The sequence below is a fragment of the Aspergillus pseudonomiae genome, assembly GCF_009193645.1.
Source record: "Aspergillus pseudonomiae strain CBS 119388 unplaced genomic scaffold BDV37scaffold_10, whole genome shotgun sequence".
NCBI classification, from domain to species: Eukaryota; Fungi; Ascomycota; class Eurotiomycetes; order Eurotiales; family Aspergillaceae; genus Aspergillus; species Aspergillus pseudonomiae.
The window spans coordinates 57311-77181 of NW_022476002.1; the positions used below are offsets into that span (position 1 = coordinate 57311).

Here is a 19871-nt window from a genome sequence, read left to right on the forward strand (position 1 = left end):
TTGATCTGGAGAATGTTGGCCATGTCATTGAGAGAAATAGCAGTGTTGACCTTAATAATAAATGCTAATATCTACGCTCTTCCTCTTTGACTACTATTTCTGCCGCTCTTTTCATTCTCATATTGCACCACAGCAGATTAGCATGATCCACCGCATCGAGTAAATCCGAATTTCTCCCACACATGCACATAGCAATAATGAGTAGCTTTGATACTAGATTGAATGGCGCTCTCGATGTCGCTGTTGCGAAAGTACTTGTGTCAAACTTTCAGTAAAGAATACGTCTCCACATCGCTTTCACAAGCCTCCTATGTGGTTAGTTGTCTTGACATGAGTCTCCTCCGCGTTGACACTGCAAGCACAGCAGTTTGCCCCAACAAAGGTTACAGAGTTTGCACTTATCACAGGAGCGGTGTTTCGCCCGTCACAATTGCCTTGGCCGTGCGATCCGGTCTCCGAAGCACTTGTATTCACACAGGGCCATTGTTGTGAGATGAGACTACGTGGTTGACGCCACGGGGCACATGCGCCTAAGGCCGTTAAGACTAGCTGCAGGGCATGTTGGGGAGTGAAATTGGAGAAGGCCCAGAGCAAGAAAACTCTATCTGTCCATTTTTCGGCGTTTTTACCGACGTAGCATGTCTTCAACGTATGCGATTAGGCTCGGGACTAGGTACCGCAGCGGGGCCTGTGGGTCTTCCTCGGTGATTCCACCGACACAATTAGAATACGAAAGGTGGGGTGTAATAGGAATCAGTAGCTTCTAAGATAGTCTAATGCAATATATTGCCACTCTGGTATGTTGTGCGCAGTGAACGATAACACTTCAGATAATGTGGGGTAGGTGGTCCGGGGTAAGAGTCCGGGGAGAAATCTGGGGTATTTAGTCATTGATCTAGCCTTCAGTAATATCTTCTGGTCCATAATATATGTAATAAAGAAATTATAAGAGCCAGGGCAATTCCTCCCATGCCTCCTGTTTAACTGTTGTTATAGCTGGCCCATTTTCTATCATTGTTCTCCTGCCTATCCTCATCACGGACTGTATTCCTTTCCGAGTGGAAGGACGGAGCAAGGCCGTCGTTCTCGCCACACATCATACTGATTCATACATAACTAGCGATGGGGACTGGTCATGGCAGTCCCACTGTCGCCGGTGGTCAGGCAATTGCATACGGTCCCACCGGGTACAAAGGGATAATCAAAGAACCTCGCATATTCGGGCTAGCATGCTTCGCCTCAATAGGTGGGTTTCTGTTTGGGTATGACCAAGGCGTGATATCTGGTGTGCTTGTCATGAGCAGCTTTGTGAGTCATTGTCTTGTGCATTTGATATCATATCATATAAAACGTCTCCAATCCTGTGTTAACACCTGTGTCCCGACCCAGGCAGAGCATTTTCCAACCCTGACCGAGAACGCAACCCTACAAGGATGGCTCGTTTCAATCATGACCTTAGGTGCAATGTGTGGGGCTTTTGCAAATGGTCCCATCAGCGATAGCCTGTCACGCCGATGGTCGATCTTATGTGCCAACATCGTCTTCCTGATCGGCTCCGTCATCCAATGTGCAGCAGAAAACGTGGCGATGTTGTTCGTTGGTCGCTTCGTATTTGGCTGCGCAGTTGGGATGTTGGCGATGGTTGTCCCTCTCTATCTTTCCGAGATTGCGCCCCCAAATATCAGAGGCGCATTGGTGGCCTTGCAACAGCTCTCGATCACGCTAGGTATTATGAGCAGCTTTTGGATCAATTATGGAACACAATACATCGGTGGTACCGGTGCGGGACAAAGCCAGGCTGCTTGGAGAATCCCTTTCGCCTTGCAATGCTTACCTTCAGCTATCCTTGCGATCGGTACCTTCTTCCTTCCCTACAGCCCCCGTTGGTTGATGAATAAAGGTATGTGGAATTGACGAATAGATACTGGCTCATCTAACTGACGTTCTGGTAGGCCGAGAAGAGGAAGCAAAGCAGGTCTTAGTCCGCCTAAGACGGCTTCCTGCTACTGACTACAGACTCACGCTTGAATTTCTCGAGATAAAGGCTGCGCGGGTGTTCGATGAGGAGAGTAGGCTGGCAAAGTATGGCGACAACTGCTCACGGTTCCATATTGCCTGGAATCAATATAAGGAGCTCTTCACGGTACCTCACCTACGGAGGCGTACAACAATAGCATGTCTACTCCAGATTCTCCAACAATTCACGGGCATAAGTAAGTTCCTTTTAGCCCTACAGCGGCCTATCCACTAACACTATCAGACGCGGTTATATATTATGCCCCACAATTCTTCGAGGCCATCGGCTTGAGAGGTAACTCGGTGAATCTGCTCGCGACTGGAGTCGTAGGCATTGTATTCTTCATCTGCACCATCCCAGCAGTTATGTACTTGGACCAGTGGGGCCGGCGGAAAACCCTGATCCTGGGATCTATCGGGATGTCGATCGCCGAGCTGATCGTGGCGACCTTGTATGCGGTTTACCAAGACCGGTTTTCCGAGCACCCAGCTGCCGGCTGGGCCGCTTGTGTTTTTGTCTGGGTCTATATCGGAACATTTGCGTTCAGCATTGCCTGTGTGAACTGGGTGATGCCATCGGAAATGTTCCCCCCGGCGACGCGCGGTAAAGCTGTTGGAGTGGCGATTGCCGCCAACTATCTCTCAAATTTCATCGTGGCGCTGATCACACCGAGGATGCTCCAATCTATCACCTTCGGCACGTTCTACTTCTTCTTGGTGTTTTCTATCACGCTCGGAGTATGGACTTACTTCTGTGTTCCCGAGACGAATGGTGTTCCAATTGAGGAAATGGATACATTGTTTGGTGGCAATGAGGGTGAAGCGGACCTACAGCGGATTGCGAGTATTAGGGCGAGGCTAGGATTCGAAACTTCGGAAGACGGAAAGATGGTGCTGGAAGAAACCAAACACGACAGTGTAGAACATTGCGAACGCGTAGACTAGGCAGGCGGACCGCGCAGTTGGACATACAGGTCAGGATTGATACCGTGGTCAGCAATTCCAAGCTGCATAACACTGACTATATACTGTCAGGAGACCATTCATGACGCACCCGTGAAAGGCCTTCTCATGGGAAAGCTCAGATCGAGGATACAAAGCATTCATAGTCTCCCCGTGATGGTTTCATGGTAAATCTATTAAAGCAGTGGTCGAGTTTCATAACGAACATGAATCTTGTACTACAATGACTTATGTTCCTTACGCCTCAACCAACAGTATAAACAGACTACCAAGGAAGTATTTTATTAAAGTACAAAATACGCATAAAAGGCTCTACGAATCGATGTGAAATAGACAAAAGTCCAAGGATCCCACCAAAACAAGTGACCGATATGTATTACACAATATAACTCTGCATTCTTTTGCGCACCACAACTAATTGCGAATAATCTCTCTCCCATCCAGCCAATCCATAAACCAAGCATAGCACATCAGGACCCTTCGCCTCCATGACCGCGTCCAGAAGAAGTTGCCAGATCTCCAACTAAGCCATGCACCGTAGCCAGTGTACTCGCGCTGCCCTTGCACCACACCGTCCCAGGCACCCGTGTATGTTACCAGTGACCGCTGCTGATATTTAAATGGTCGAGTATCCTTGAGACCAGAGTTGAAAAGCCGAATGAGATAATCCGCTTTTTGGATTGCAACTTCGGCCGTTGTCGGTAGTGTTCCACCCTCAATATCTGCCGCATCGCCCATTGCAAACACATTCGGTATCACGTTGCCATCTGGTGAGAAGACGTTAAGATGATCATCTGTCAGGATTCGGACAAGGCCATGTTCGGTCTTGCGGAGTTGCAGTTGGTCGACCAGCGGGATTGATCTGTTTCCGGTGGCCCAAATGAGCATCCCGTAGCCAGTGATCCCAGATTCCCTGGTCTCAATGGTGTCCTTTGTCACGTTGACAATGTGGCAGTTCAGCTTGACCTTGACCTTGTTGGTTTTCAATGCGCTGCAAGCGTATTCTGATAACTTTTGGTCAAATGGGGCCAGAATCTGGGGTGCGACATCGATCACCGAAACGGACGTCAGGCCCTTGAGGTGTGGGAATAAGACTCCCAAATCGCCTTCGAAAAGATCGGTTAATTCAGCGGCCACCTCGATGCCAGTGGGACCGCCGCCAACAATCACGATATGGAGCAGCTGCCTCTGGCGCGCCTCCGAGGTCCCCGGCAATGAAGCCATCTCCAGGATGTCATTCAGACGAGTCCGCACAGTATTTGCATTGGCCACAGTCTTGACAAAGATGGCGTTCTCCGCCACCCCAGGGATACCGAAGGTGTTGCTTCGACAGCCTGGCGTGAGGATCACACGGTCATAAGATACTTCGAAACGATCCTCTTTCAGCTCTTCAAATGCGGGTTGACAGATGAGCACCTGCCGGCTGAAGTCAATGTCGACCACGAAGGCCTTGATGTATTTGGCATGAAAGTCCTTCCGCCGGATGGGCTCATGGGCCAGACGGGGGTCAAACAGCCCACAGGCCGCACTGGCGAGGAGGGGAGTCACTGCAGACGTGTTGTCCGGCGCAATGAGGGTGATATCGTATTTTCCGTGGTCGATGCCGTATCCAAGTCGATAACCACCCCATCCACCGCCAATGATGACTACCTTTTCCTTGCTAGACATTGTTGATTTGTGGTCTGATGTTGGGGAGTGGTGCAGAAAGAGATTGCAGAATGAAAGTCACCTTCCCCTGAACGACCTTTATAGTTCACACCGGGTATGCATTAGAAATACCTTGTCGATCTATGCAGAATATTCCTGACATCATGACTCCTTGTCCCGAACTAGCAGATTAGAGTCATCGTCGGGAACACACGAGGGAACCGAGGCGAGGTGGTCTGACAGATTTTGCCACGTAAACATGGTACTGGCCTAGAGGTCTCTCTCAAGCTGGTAGGTTCAGGTAAGGGATGGACGCGCGAGTTGTGTGCTGGTATGGATGTACCTGCGAAACCTAGAATCGTGAAGTTAAACTTAAGCTGTCATGAATGCTTGGCAGCTGTCGGCCGAGCGTGCTTCTGATTGGCTCAATACTCGAACCCAAATCGGCAATCCTCCGCCCGCACTAGCGTGCATCGATGATCTTCAAGTTGTGCCCTATATCAGGGGAAGATGATGTGGATTCATTCTCTCTCAGCCATCTTACCCATGCCTATTTGGGTCCCCGACTCAGGACTGTTAGGGTTATGGAAATTCTAGCCTCCATGACAACGGGTCCAGCGCCATGTTTAACTTTAAAATGACAAGCTGAATCTCTGTGTCTGCCGCTCCCCACATTCTCCACCACGATAACTCCGATTAAATCCTTTAAACCCTCTATCATCGACGACTCCAATGCTCCCTTTTCACTTGGTAGACGTCATTTTGTTTGTCATGATACTTGCGTCACAAACGTGGACACCAGGGACCAAGTCTATATAAGTTCGACCATTTCGAACCTAGAACTTCTTCACTCATTTACTTCCACCTTCAAATCAATTGCCCTAAAAAAGAAACAATCATTTCAAAGGCAAAAAGTCTTCATTATGTCGAGTACCGTTGGTAAAGTGAGTTCTCCGCTCCCAAGTCTTGATTCCCAATACAGCCTTCAAGCTTTCAGCCTTCTGCACTGGACGATGAGTAGCACTCTTGACCTCCTTCTCAATCAAAATCAATGTTATATTATGATATGCGCCCCGCGAATATTGTGCTAACTTGATATGATAGACCATAACTTGCAAGGTAAAGACGTTTGCAGCATATCTTCTAGATCATTGTGGCTGATAATATCAGGCTGCTATCGCTTGGGCTGCCGGCGAACCATTCTCTATTGAGGATGTTGAAGTTGCCCCTCCGAAGGCCCATGAAGTTCGGATTAAGATTATCCACACGGGTGTTTGTCACACGGGTGCGTCCTACCACGTTGGATACATATGACCCAAATCTGTATTCTTGTTTCACATTCCTATTTGACTCATATCGGCTAACATGGCCGTGGCCACAATACAGATGCCTACACTCTGTCTGGTAAGACCCCGAGGGAGCCTTCCCTGTTATCCTGGGCCACGAGGGCTCCGGTATCGTAGAGTCCGTTGGTGAGGGCGTAACCACGTCAAGTCCGGCGATCAAGTGATCGCGCTCTAGTTAGTGATTTCTCTGATCTCACTTACGTTACGAACCCTCGCTTATGAATAACCAGTACCCCAGAATGCGGCGAGTGCAAGTTCTGCAAATCCGGGAAGACCAACCCGTGCCAAAAGATCCGTAACACGCAGGGTAAAGGAGTGATGCCCGACGGAACGTCTCGCTTCAGAGCACGCGGCAAAGATATCCTGCACTACATGGGAACGTCGACCTTCTCTCAGTATACCGTTGTGGCCGATATCTCGGTCGTGGCTGTTACGACGAAAGCACCGACAGATCGTGCCTGTCTGTTGGGCTGTGGCATTACTACTGGCTATGGTGCTGCCACCGTCACCGCCAATGTAGAGCAGGGATCTAATATCGCCGTGTTTGGCGCTGGGTGTATTGGTTTGTCGGTGATTGAGGACGCGGTGAAGAACAAAGCGGGTAAGATTATTGTGGTTGATGTCAATGATGATAAGGAGCAGTGGGCGCGCAAATTTGGCGCGACGCATTTTATAAACCCCACCAAGCTCAAGAACGGGAAGACTATTCAGGAGGAACTGATCGAGCTCACTGATGGAGGATGTGATTATACCTTCGACTGTACTGGAAATGTGGGTGTGATGCGTGCTGCTCTTGAATCCTGCCACAAGGGCTGGGGTGAGAGTATTATTATCGGTGTTGCTGCGGCTGGCCAGGAAATTTCCACTCGGCGTAAGTTTACTCAATGTGCTGACTGTCTATATATGATCACATTGCTGACTAGTTATCTAGCATTCCAACTAGTGACCGGCCGGGTGTGGAGGGGTTGCGCATTCGGTGGTATCAAGGGTCGATCTCAGCTCCCTGGTCTTGTCGATGACTACGTCGCCGGCTACCTCAAGGTGGATGATTACATCACTCATCGGGAGTCACTGGGGACCATCAATACTGCTTTCCAGCATATGAAGAGTGGTGACTGTATTCGGTGTGTGTTGGATATGAAAGTGTAAAGTTGGCGCGATAGGGTATATCCATGCGTACAGTGCGCAAAATTTGGCTTCAGGAGTAAATATAAGAAATATAACTTTCCTCAATGACGGGAGTACGGTGTTGTCAATTTAGTAACATGATGAACATGAGGACCTGCGAGCTTGGCGCTGAAGATGGCTCCTCTTTGCAGTCCCATCCAGGCGTCCCTCCTCGACCTCCCTGGTCGGGTGCTTATAACGTGCCCTCTCCCCCTCTCTCGGTCTTCTTCCATTTTCGCGGTTCTCTTCGTATCTCCAAACCCCCGATACCCAGAGCAGCTCTGCGAGATTTGCTGCTTGTGTCTCCAGATTCCACCCTTGATCATTCATCTTGGCTTTTCCACATGGCACGCCCACTTATTCTGTGGCTCAGGGTGAGGAGCACCAATACTGGACTGATCCCATTCTTTGCGAGGAAGCTCGAGCCAGGTTAGGACAGTTTTGTAACTTTGATGAATAGCTTCAAATGGCAAACCCAATACTCTAAAAGATGTCGCTGTCGTTGAACACTATCGGCGAAAGCGAGTGTGGATATTCCCTGGTGCAAGCCCGAAGTCCTCAACACACCTCTCCTGTGACCATATGAGCGCACTCTGTATGGTTACGAGCTTTACGACTCTCTAGCGATGACTCCTAGAACAAGTCGGGAAGCTCTGAAAGAACCGGGTGGAGATGCTTGGGTTGAAAACCATGTCAGACATTCGAACTTTCGTCGTTGGACGGCAAATGAGATAAATCGTCTGTTCTTCTTGCGCTAAATAAGAAAAAGAAATAATCGGATACCGTGAAAACGGGATATCTTGACCTACCCGGGCTCATTAGCAGTGTTAATAGCCTCCGGAAAAAAAAAAAAAAAAAAAAAAAAAAAAAAAAAAAAAAAAAAAAAAACAAAAGCCTACCAATCACAATTCTTTGGACGTGATCTTTCACATGCCGTTCTTCTTCGACCGCCTCAGGATGATCAAACAGGGGCAAATGTGCTTGAAGTTAGGGGACGGAGACGCGCGTTTCTGTAGTCCTTCATCTGTCAGAGGACACATGCCTCGGATCAAAACATATTCAAGATCATATAAAGAGCAAGCGTGCAGTATTGTAGAGGTGGGCGAACAAGGCTTCGCAGTATTCGTCGGTCAATGGTTCTATCCTACTGAAGACGATACAGGATGTACTACCTGAGATTCATTATAAGATCCTGTGTAGAGTACCTTGCGAAGCCTCTTAATATTCCTCTTGCTTTTTAGGTCGTATACCTCTTATCTATGCTGCATTCGAGGTACGGGTTAAGTTTGGAGAAGGTTATACACAGAGTATAGCCCGGTGGTCTTGCTATGAGCACCTTTAGCCGACATACCAGATTAATTATCATCGAGAAAATCTACAGTCGCCATCGAGATGAATCAAGATAATGGCATACCTAACCCACATAAAGGGCTATTCAATCGGCGACCAGAAGTCCGGGATTACAGGGAAAAGAAAACGGCGGCCTCAAATGGCCAGAATAGTGATTACTTTGAGCGTCAATCTCAGAAGCCCTTATTTTCTAATTAATAATGATGGTTTGATACCGAAAGCTGCTCAACATCCTCACCAGCATCGCCATGCGAAAAGAAGCTGCTAATATTGGAGCTCTTCCTCTTCAACCAGCGCTTCCACCACCACTCGCCCTGCTGATCCTGGTGCACATCACACGGCAGGAGAATAGCATGATCCAAGGCGTGCGGTAAACCACGGTGTCTGCCACGCACCTGCATAGCAATGATGATCAGCTTCGACACCGGGTTGAACTGCGCACTCAGACTCGTCTCCGTCTTTGGATATCCCAACGACAGTCCCACGGTTCCGTACGCGGAGACGATCTCGAACAGAAGTGGGAAAAGCGAGAACGCGAAATCACGGCCGTGGGTTTGTTGGATGCGCTTGCCCTCGGTGACGGAGATGAGGAAGAAGCCCAACATCACGTACCACAGGTCGAACCCGAGTTGCCGCTGAATATGCGCGGCCAGGCCGTGTGGGTTGGGCTTGTCTTCGTCGTCGTAGATGCCGAGGCTTTTCTCTTCGTAGACGTTGGTTTTTCGGATGGCGATTGCAATCGGGAATGCTGAGATGTACATCATTACTACGAAGGAGACTTGCACTGCTGGGTGCAGGGTGCCTAGAGAGGTGATTGAGAAGCCGGCGGTTCGGGTGGAGGCAATTTGGAATAGCCCGTCTACGAAACGGAGGCCCGGGGAGAAGGGATTGCTTTGTGGGTTCTGTAGGGTGGCAGGATTGCTTAGTCGATATAACAGTGGATATAATGTCCAGTGGGAACTCACCTCTTGGAGTGTGTAAAAAATGAACAGGTCCAGAGCGTTGATTAGGAGGAGGACACCTGATAATCTCCAGGTCTCTGGTCCGGGGAAGAGCATCGTGAAGCATCGTCGCGGATGCTCGAGAAGGTAACGCAACTCATCGTCTAAAGGAGATCCGTATCTTGTGAATTTAGATAATAACCAGATGATGAAGCGTAACATGCACGGAAAGCCGGTGTTCCCGATGACCACTAGAAAGGTCATCACTAACAGGGGAAATGCAGCGTTCCGGAATGAAGCCATTGAGTCGGGGCTCAATGTGTACCCTAGATCATGGAATGCAGACCCAGCGGTAAATACCGCCCACCACGGCCGATTTAAGCCCATGTCCTTGACCATCGTCCCATATTTTGAGTCCGTCATAATCCACGGAATGAACAGTATAATCCCAAGTAGGTGAAAAGCCAGAAAGTAGCAGATCAAGATAACCATCAACGTTTTCAGCGCCCTGTATTCAATCCCCCCCAGCTCCTCCTTCTGATCCTCATCCCAGTCAGAATAACTCGCAATCGAATGCTGCCACATCAACGACGGCAAGAAAGGCATGCTGGGGCTGTCCGTTCGTGGGAAACCTTCATTGACAGCCTCGGAAAACGAGCGACGGCGAGAAAAGGAAGACCGTCGCTTCTGTCTGGCTTCATAATCCCGGTCAGATTCGTAAAAGGTGATCCGTGGGCTCGAGGGACCTATGGCAGCTGGTTTGAAAGTTTGGTAACCAACAGGGGACTGAGGCTCGGTGTGTGTCGGGGGGGATGCTCCAGGGGAGATTTCCTCGTCCGTACTTCCGAGTAAGGGCTGCTCTTCATCATCCTTGTCGGAAGAGTCGAACGCAGTAGTGGTCGTATCCGTGGTATCGGTGATAGTCCTGTTCAAGCCTATCGGTCGTCGGGCCTCAAAGTCAAGAGCCTGGTTCATCCGCTGGCGTTGGCTGTGGCATACTGCTTTGGCATCACGGATGGCACTCTTGAAGCGCTTCCGAAACCAGTAGATCCTGATCAAAACCAGCAACGAATGAAGGAACACAGGATTTGTGACCATGGGAACCAGCCATAGCGTTATTTGTTGCGATATATGCAGATCTTTGAGGTCTATGGGGTTAAGTCCGGTTTGAGTCGCGGCACCAGAAGCGAGCAATAAGGCATCGACAAAACTCAGACCCCCCGGAATATAAAGGATGATTGAGGCTAGCAGGGCCCAGATGATGATATAATAGTAATGATGTTGGAGTCGTAAGGGAGAGGAATCAGCTTGTGGCTCATGGTAGGGGGGCATGGAGGGAAGAGGGGCTAGTTGCGATACACCCTCCAAACGGTCTGCGGCGCGGATGCAAATGAGGGGAGGGAAGAATTCACAATCGTGACAATGGGTGAGAGCGACATGCCTAAATTAAATTAAATACTGTGGGATCATCGTGAAGTGAGGAGGTCAAAGTTGAGTGGCTGCGGATAGCCTGAGAAATGCCTCATTCTCATGGCTCCAATGGGTTTGGCCGGCACTACGTCCTGTTTCTATCAACCCGAGAGAAAAGTATGTAACTGTAGCTGCTGTGGGGCTTTTATAGGCTGGAAGTACTCCGTACCAAACATTTTGCTCGAAAATAACCTGACGCAATTGTGCGACAGAGGCAACAGCTGAACGAAGGGAGGCGAATTCTTAGGGCCAGACCCAATGATTGCTCCGTTTAATCGCTCATTCCTCCGCCATTGACATCAACGAATTCTCCCCGGACCCATGGATCAGCAACCTTATTCCGTATAAGCATAAGCGAGGGAGGAAATCCGATGAGGGAAATCTAAGAAAATATTCAGATGGAAATAGAAACGTAACTATACTGCAATCTTGTCTATATGGTGGTCCCAGCACGTGACGAAATTATATATAAACTTGCAAGATTGTTAACGTGACCAGACTACCCCTAAGGTCTCCCTATCCTCCTTTCACGCATTGATCCACAACGCTTCATACATCCTGACGGGTAATAATATGACTGGCTCATATGGAATACCTGTGCACTTTGGAATCCATGGACATAGTGGTGTAAGAGCTCTAGCCATTGTGAATACAGTGATGAAGACAGTGGAGCGTCTTTTTCTGGCATGAAACAGTAGTCTAGACAACCGATTCGATATTTCGTATGAGAAACAAAAGTCCCTTGTATCCCAAAACAATGCAAGCAGAGACGTAGTGGTAGAAGTAAGAGTATGTGGGTTCTGCTCTTCCATTATTCACTGTCCACAGGACATGCTCGACAATCATCCTCAGCTGTAATTCACCATCCGTGCTCCCCACCAGTACATAGCTACCAATCCTAACTCCTTATTACTCTCCTACCTACCCTCTGTATTTACTCCACGTGTTGCTTTTGCTATTGCTAGCTCTTCACCATGGCCGAGTCACCCGCTAGTATCATGAAGCTATCTGTACGTGAAGCAAATAAACAAACTACGGTTATCACAAACTGATACAAACCAGCTACCTCTAGCGAATGAAGACCTGGGGCGTCTGATTAGACGTATCGAGCAACATTGTCCATCCGAAAACACTCTCACCGTTACTTTCTCGCAGGAACACGTACAGTTTATCTCTGTTAAAAAAGCTAGTATACAGATCCTAACACTACAGAAGGCCTCACAGGTACACGTCAACGATGGCGCAATTACCAAACCCATAGCAAAGACTAGACGCGTGAAGGTACGTCGCGCCCTCCACCGACGTTATTCGCCTCCGGGTGATGAATGACAAAGCGACTGGCTTGTAGAAATCTTCAACCGTGAAGCAAGAGATCTTACCCGAGAACAACAACAAGGAAGCCCACAAACATCCAAAGAAATCCTCCGTGCAGGCGTTAGGAATGATAAACGTCGCAAACCTTACTGAACAGGAGACAGCTGACCTGATCATGATTATGTGTCCAGCCGACTTTGCAGGCGTGAAATGCAATCAGACAGATTGCAAGTTTCTCAGGCGATGTGAGGTGAGTTCACTGTTGTCATTCCTTGACTGATACAGCTTGATATTCATCTAATAATGTCTGCGGGTTGACAGTCAATGCAAGAGCATGAATCGATCAGTTGTGCCATGGTGAGATGCACCTATATTCACGGTTTAAAGGTCTCGTGTCCGAAGATCCTCACGGATAGAGGATGTGTTACATTGTTTCTCTCCAGGCTTAGCCCGAGTTACTGTCAGTTCGGCCACGACCATCGTGCGGCGAGGTTATTCAACTACAAGGAAGGCTCTGCGTGTCACGGCGTGCTGAATTTGGAGACTAAAAAGAAACGCCGGCTGGCTGGTCCAGGACCAGCCGGCTTTGGGTTGGTACCTCGGGCTGGCGCAATTTGATGCATAAGGGGAAGCAAGGATCGCAAATATCTGGAGGAATAGTGAGGTTGATGATACTTGATACGCAGAAGCGATGCCGAGGGTCTCTTTCCTTCGCCTGGAATATAAGGCCCGTGGCTTCAATTCATCGTAGGTGATTGACGGGGAGTTGAGGATGTATTAGCATGTGGACACGATCGAAGGAGCGCCTTGTATCTGATGTCTTCAGGAACTGTCATCGTGCTACTATACCTTGATACCACGCCATTTGTACCTTGCTACAGTGTAGACATCGAGGGTCAATAGTCAATCAAGGCAATTCATACTATCGTCTTTGAAATGAGCACACGCACTTCATGATATAGCAAGAGCGTCATATAGTACCATAGAGATTATGGATCCCGTTTTCATCCCACTATTGAGATCCGTACATTATTGCTGTAGGTGATTTACTACTGACAGGAAATCCAATATCGGGAGTGGAACGGCTTTTTATTGTATTAGTTAGTACTAGATATAGTTCCTTTTAGATCCGCTGCGCTAAGAAGGGTCTTCGTGCAGCCAAGATCTCTTTTGGAGTACGACCAAGCACCCTACATGGCTAACACATCCTGAACTTTGGAGGCCAAAAGGCACAGGTAACGTCACAAGGAAGATTCATGAGGTGTCCAATGAATACAGCTTTTCTTGTTCTTTCCGTCCTTCCCACCGTTGCAACGCGTCCAGTCACATTCCATAATATCTGCAGAATCAGCAATTTTGCTGTCTGTTCATGAACGGAAACAAACGAGCATCAGGATCGCCGTCAGCCACCTGTGTGGTCTTTTCCTAGACGTCAACGCGAATGAACACGTCTTTCTTCTGAAAATCCTTTCAGTTCTCAATCAGCTTGTAGTTGCACATTCCCGGCTGTGGAGGTTGATAAGGAAACCAAACGAGATTGATCAGTGACAGTGAGAGTGAACAAGGTGTGCAATAAAGGCCACCCGATGGGAGCTGGGTAGCTAAAGAAAGTCGTTGTGTGGCCGGGAGCATAGGCTTCGTCCTACAAGAGGGCTGTTATTCCGAAGAACGCCCTGCTGTTGTCTTTCTCTTTTCTTTTGCCTCCTGCTCTCTTTTTCTCTTTGCTTTACGCCCTGCCTTTCTTTTAGCCACCGAATCCTCTAGAATTCTTTTGGCGAAATCCAGTAGTCCCATATGTCTCGCGTGGAGTGTCTGCCAACCTTCAGACAGCTGCCGTTTTCCAGACGCGATCTATTCGCTCTCGTCGAGGCAAAAGACGGCCTTTGAGACTATAGGCTGATTTGAAAACATGAAAGATACATTTCAAATTGCTATGTGTCACCCAGGGTCACTAATATTCGTGTACTGCCGGACATTGCTTCCTCATCTTGTCCACTAGGACCTGGCTCTGTATTCATCCTAGTCGCCTGCGAGTCTGTCTCCACATTCTTTGTCCGCCTCCGCTAGCTTTGGTGAGTGGCACATTAGCTGTATGCTTCAGAAAGCTAAGGTCTGAGCACCTCCCCGAGTTGGTGACTGTCCAGTGTATTGGTACAACATACGCTTCATGGCCTTGAGCCGTATCGGTTGTTAGGACCTTTGGGGGCTAATCGAATGCCACGCCATTTCTTCGGCAAAGCTTCTGCAGGGCCACAATGTACATGCTCCTTTGTGCCAGGTATGGCACGAGCAATGTGAGGGTATAGCCCTACACAGACAGACCACGTTCTGTAAGAGTCATGTCTCTGTACATGTTCTTCAAGTTATCCGTGACATGCTGTTCCCATCCCGGGTCACCGTACCAGTAATCGATACTCCGAGGAGATAACAGCTACTGCTGCGTATGTCCTGTTCGGAATAGCGTATCCAGATGCACTGTTTAAGGCCATTCAGACAGGCAGATACTATTGGTGGAGTGCCCATTCTTCATTTTGCTATCGTATGCGTACCTGCTGGGGAACTCCGAGAGCTCTGGCCTCATTCGATGTTGGATGTTCAACGATACCCTGTGTTCTGTGGACTGAAGAGCTTTTCGCATAACAGTCGTCTTATTTGCGAGGCGAACTCATTGAAAAATTCCCCTTCCGAGCTCAGTACGGTAGGCCCCAGCTGGAACCTGTCCCCAAAACTAAGGATTCCCTTGATATCTTGAGCCCTTTTGAGGACAGTGATAGGAATCCAGGCTTGAACCTCCAGACATTGACCATCCTGATCTGCAATAAGATGATGCCTCGGGATGTTCATCTTACATCCATACTTCCGGACGATATCTGAATGTACCAATTGGGGGTACAAAGCAGAATTCTCGCTGTATGGACAGCCTTTCGGACAGCATTTGCAGGGCTCCGGTGAATAGATCATTGTTTTCTTTTATTGCCTCAACTTCATCCTGCAAACACTTTCCCACATCCTCTTGCTGGGACTTACGAAGCAGATGTCGTTTCATACAGTCAGTGTATATGGCGATAGCATTCTCTGCTTGTCTTCGTTGGGATTAGCGACCTCGTCGCTTTAATACTGCGCATCGTCGAGCAAAGCTACATCCTGAAGATGATCACTTCGCCGTGAGAGTTTACCATTAGGACGCTTTAACGCGCCATTTCTTGAGTTACATGAGAACAGGAACTTCTCGTTTCTGCCTTCAAGTTCGTTGGCGACGCCCCGAATCCAGGTGTGAAAGTCATGAGCATTGAGACCGATCAATACAGTCTTCGAAAATGAGTCGAAAGGCGGCAGGTAAAGAAAGACAGCCTCACGTACCTCTCAAGGATTCGAGACTCAAGACAGATTTACTGATCGATGTCGTGGCATGACAGCTCAGTAACAGATATACCTTTGCTAGTCATCAGAGTGGCCAATAAACTTGCAACCATTTTAAAGATATTGCCGACGTGGTAATTGGAGTACCCTAACGGGACACTTGTGCGTTGTTGAGGCCTTGCATAAAGCCGACCCATGTACCAGGGGCCTCCTGGTCGCTCTCTGTATGTATCACCATCACCCTGTGGTTCTGAACGTAACGTTTTTCGCTTTTCCATTTGCGACTGAAGGAACTGCAGGGCTGGAACAGTGCTGTCTAGATCGGACAGCTGGCTCTCTAGGGCCAAAAAAGGAGCCTTATATGGGGCAATCATTAAAACCCGGTACATAAGTCTCTGGCAAAGTACGGCCATCACTGCTTGAACACTGGTCTTGCCACATCCGAAGATGTTTTCGATGGATGCAAATGCGGCCGGAAGTCTCTTCAGGAGATGAAAGGCTGCGATTTGCGAGTCTGTCCACGGATTCATTGACAGGATATAAGTATACGCTGCCGTAAGTTCTTCTTGCAAGACCCATGGAACATGTGACAGGGCTGCAGCATGGTGCATAGTTAACCCATTGTTCAAAAGCACCGGGTGCCACTGCGAAGTATCTGGTGAGCAGAGAGTATAGATTGCCTTGATCTGAACTATCACGTTTCGATCAGTGACAGGAAAGTCCAAGGAACAGCCGTAGAATTTCCGGCTATTGTGAGCCCCATACGGATTCAGATATAGGCACTTGTTCTTGTCTACTTTGCGGGTAGGTGATGCAATAAGGTGACTTGGGAATGGCAAATCCAGCGCCACGTCTCTTCAGTCCATGTTGCCAGTTAATGGTACACGGGGTTCCTTCGCATGCTAATGCATGAATGGCTTGGATGGCGTGTGGAGTCGTTGCTTCGTTCAGACGTTTTGAGAAACTAAGCGCAGCGACTAGGTTTTTGGTGCTATTGTCGAAGCTAAGAAACGTTATTGTATGCATCACACCGATTAAGCGTTTCACCTGGATCAATGAGAATTGATGTTCCAGGTAAGAGTCGTAGATTAGTTTGACTCTGGCTTCGCCCGTGTTATGGAAATACTTTTCGGCTGGTACAGAAATTATGCCGCCTTCGCCTTAATCACGCTGTACGTCGCTTGCGAAGCTGTCCATGTTGAGTAAGGAGAGACTTCCCCCTGTTTCTGTATGGAAGTCCATAGGGTGACCTAGTGGTCTCCGTATATTTTTTCAAACCAATCCCTAGGCCAGGTCTTCAAGCTCTACGCATCTGCTTCCTCCAATGTCAGATGCATACGACATGAAAAAGTCTGTCGCCTCATTGTTTGTGAATGACAGCAGGTGATCCAAAACCGTGACCGTTTCTGGTTTTTCGTCTCCAGACCATAAAATTTCCCTGGGCCATAATGAAGTCAGTGGCTCTACCGTTGGTCTGAAAACTCCGGCGTTGCTCGGCGGCCCGAGGCGTCTCCATGCTGGAAGACTTTGGTTGCAGAATCCAGCCTTCCTCCCTTCTCGCAAAACAAAAAACTGAACCCCAACATTTCCGCATGATTGCCGTTCAGTTGTAGCATGACAATGCTCCCGTTATGAGAGACCTCCTGATTAGAGGGTATGAATGAGCCCCCGCCTAGATCCACTGTAACGAGAATGGGTGTTGGTCCTGGATAGTCGGACCTTCTGCATGCCGTGATTGGAAGAAGGATATTTGGAGCATGGGACTCTCGGTTGGAAGCCTGCCTGGCTATATTATATTTACCAGATTGGGGAAGATATGACGTTACTTCTGGCTTCAGGTTCCTCTACCATATGTCCTGGACCACGACATTGGAGCACAGGGCTTCTCGGGCAGGCTGAACATGTCTTTACGTATGGACATAGTATAACACGCAGTTGCTGGCGGTCTGATTCGGCTAGATCGACCACCTCGATGCCTGGGCAGGTAGAGGTGACTGGTGCTTGCATTGCGATGCTGAGGCCGAGTTAGTACTTATAGTCTGAGGATCCCTTGTCATGCACCAGGTAGACTTACATGGCAGGTTGATTGGGTGGGGTCTTCTTGATTGATCATCTTGCTAGATCCTATGCACGCAGGGGTAGAGCTACCATAATAAGTCTGAAATGGGTACGGTTAATGCAAGGCACGGGGAGGTATACAAAGAAGAGGGGAAAAGGTGAGACCTGGGGATAAGATGGGGGATTTTATATTCGATGGTAGTCCTATCAGCCGAGGGAAGTTTGCTGTATGCACTAGAATTCTTTCACGGGCACAGTGACCGAGTCTTGGTGAAGGTATGGATTTAAGGAGATGGTTAATTGTCCACAGATCCTTTCAATCGAGACACGATACAGTGCAGTGCCCAGCGTGAAATTTCACCATCGAATATTCGCTCGCGTCGAATTCACTGTTGTCATTGTGTCCAAGTATACGACACATCAGCAGCGAGAGCTTGGTAACGTTCCCCGATACTGGACTGCGGTTCTTCAGCGATGTCTCATATGTCCCTAGGTATCGTGTTATCTCTGAGGTCAGGCTAATAAAAAGCTATAATGACCTGTGTGGAGATGCCTTTCAACGGCTACAGTATCCTAAAGGTGCTGTGAAGGTCGTTTTCCTTCTCAAACTCGTGGGCCCTCGTCCAGCCTGAAATCTCCAATGGACAACCGCCTTCGTATTAAGACGTTACCACCTTATCATACAATATCGTGACCAAGACTCTCTAGGACATTGCTTGATGGGAGGACCTGGTAAGAATTCATTTGTTGATTCATTTGCCGGTTCCCTTTCGCGGTCGTCTTTGTGTTCATGACGGGGGTATGAGAACTAATAAAATTATACGTATTTGGGACGTACCTTGGCTTATCTCAAAAGTCGAGAGATGCAAGATGGCCAACCTCTGTTGAAAGAGGCACGGACTATATCCCCGACCTCGATGTTAAACCAATGTATCAAACCTGCTCTGGAGACTATGCATCCAACTACGCTCATCCCACGAAACCCAACTCTCAAGATCACTTTGTTTTCATACCTGATTTACTTGTCTAATCTTCTATGACTAACGTATCACTTACATGTGCAATAGTAACCGGCGTCCTGCCGTTCCTACGTACGCCTAGAGGGGTGGTTCCACCATATGGAAGACAACCCTTCCCTAGGCCGAAACCCAGTCCTGCCCACTGGCAGCCGGGCCTTCTCGCCCCATTCGTACACACGAACGAGGGACGTCTTTTCCTTCGTTGCCCTCTTGGAGAGGATATGGAACTTATTCGTGGTAGGATATCTGCACGTAAGTTCCAGATGTATCACCCGTTGCACATTCATGCCCTGCTCATCCAAGCCTAGGTATCGTGTTATTTTGAGGTCGGACTCACACAGAGCTATAGTGACCTGCGTTGAGATGTATTTCAATGGTTAGAATGTTGCAAAATGCTATGAAGGTTGTTTCCATTATCCAGCTCGTGGACGATACTCACCCAGTCAGAAATCTCTAAAGCACCCCTAAGGCACTCCCTCTCCCGGTGGAAGAGTCCGACTCCTCGTGGTGCGGTTTTGCATCCTGGTCTAGCGGGGATGTCGCTCGCGAGTCGCCCCGTGCTTTTGTCGACCTGACCGGTCTGGTGAGGCCTTTCTCAGGTAATTATACCCCGGTAGTCCCCTTGTCGGGGTGGTTCGGTTATACCTTGTCTGTGTTACATTCTTCGAGACCCTTAACCTTCCCTCGCCCGTACTATATGTGCGAGTACTCTGAGGAGGAATGGAACATAAATCGAGCTGCCATCCTTCGGGACATGGGCAGGAAGTACCATCCGATTCGTCTTTCGGCTGAGACCTGGACGACCGTGCGCGTCTTCAAGTCCGTTCGTGACCTCGACTGGCCAGTTGACCATACCATGGTGCCCATCGGTAAATCCGTCAATCACGGATACAAGGCAGCATCTTGTCTGTTGCAGGAGCGTGGCGATGAGATAGACCGGAGCGCCTTGCCATCCAATGTGGAAACGAACAATGTAGGGAGCACTACTTGGCGGGTGGAGCTGATATCGAGGATTCGTCATCGGATTCGGTTCCCAATTCATTTCTCGATTCACGTTCCGACTCGTCTTTTGTTGATACGGTCGGTTTGAGAAGTGATGTAGTCACAAGTGACTGGGTTGGACCTCTTGCCATATGCAGTTTCCCAGAGCTCGCAATCCCGGATTCGTGATTATGCCTTCCGATTTACAGTATTTTATCGACTTCGAGCTCAAAGATAAA

General features: G+C 48.6%; 6 protein-coding genes across 6 annotated transcripts; 3 read left to right on the forward strand and 3 right to left on the reverse strand.

Annotated features, from left to right (window-relative positions):
* Positions 1 to 1122: 1122 nt before the first annotated feature.
* On the forward strand, positions 1123 to 2961 carry BDV37DRAFT_290290 (sugar porter family MFS transporter; the record flags this gene model as incomplete). The annotated part of the gene is made up of 3 exons (XM_032088683.1): positions 1123 to 1882; positions 1953 to 2213; positions 2261 to 2961. 3 exons carry the CDS (start codon positions 1123 to 1125, stop codon positions 2959 to 2961), a joined length of 1722 nt encoding a protein of 573 aa, XP_031944863.1.
* A 392-nt stretch (positions 2962 to 3353) lies between these two features.
* Positions 3354 to 4950, reverse strand: BDV37DRAFT_240462 (pyridine nucleotide-disulfide oxidoreductase-domain-containing protein). Its single transcript, XM_032081073.1, has 2 exons — positions 4868 to 4950; positions 3354 to 4797 (listed from the first exon to the last, which is right to left on the reverse strand). The coding sequence occupies exon 2, from the start codon at positions 4645 to 4647 to the stop codon at positions 3394 to 3396; it is 1254 nt and encodes a 417-aa protein (XP_031944864.1). The 5' UTR covers positions 4648 to 4797; positions 4868 to 4950; the 3' UTR covers positions 3354 to 3393.
* A 599-nt stretch (positions 4951 to 5549) lies between these two features.
* BDV37DRAFT_279716 (S-(hydroxymethyl)glutathione dehydrogenase/class III alcohol dehydrogenase) lies at positions 5550 to 7121 on the forward strand (the record flags this gene model as incomplete). Its single annotated transcript, XM_032086388.1, has 6 exons — positions 5550 to 5570; positions 5731 to 5745; positions 5797 to 5911; positions 6036 to 6132; positions 6203 to 6843; positions 6904 to 7121. The coding sequence occupies 6 exons, from the start codon at positions 5550 to 5552 to the stop codon at positions 7119 to 7121; spliced, it is 1107 nt and encodes a 368-aa protein (XP_031944865.1).
* Positions 7122 to 8683: 1562 nt separating this feature from the next.
* BDV37DRAFT_290292 (cation transport protein-domain-containing protein) lies at positions 8684 to 11231 on the reverse strand (the record flags this gene model as incomplete). The annotated part of the gene is made up of 2 exons (XM_032088684.1): positions 9455 to 11231; positions 8684 to 9391 (listed from the first exon to the last, which is right to left on the reverse strand). The coding sequence occupies exons 1-2, from the start codon at positions 10760 to 10762 to the stop codon at positions 8684 to 8686; spliced, it is 2016 nt and encodes a 671-aa protein (XP_031944866.1). The 5' UTR covers positions 10763 to 11231.
* A 643-nt stretch (positions 11232 to 11874) lies between these two features.
* On the forward strand, positions 11875 to 12832 carry BDV37DRAFT_279718 (uncharacterized protein; the record flags this gene model as incomplete). The annotated part of the gene is made up of 5 exons (XM_032086389.1): positions 11875 to 11910; positions 11963 to 12061; positions 12113 to 12181; positions 12249 to 12464; positions 12536 to 12832. The coding sequence occupies 5 exons, from the start codon at positions 11875 to 11877 to the stop codon at positions 12830 to 12832; spliced, it is 717 nt and encodes a 238-aa protein (XP_031944867.1).
* A 2771-nt stretch (positions 12833 to 15603) lies between these two features.
* Positions 15604 to 16185, reverse strand: BDV37DRAFT_279719 (uncharacterized protein; the record flags this gene model as incomplete). The annotated part of the gene is made up of 1 exon (XM_032086390.1): positions 15604 to 16185. One exon carries the CDS (start codon positions 16183 to 16185, stop codon positions 15604 to 15606), a length of 582 nt encoding a protein of 193 aa, XP_031944868.1.
* Between the last annotated feature and the right edge of the window lie 3686 nt (positions 16186 to 19871).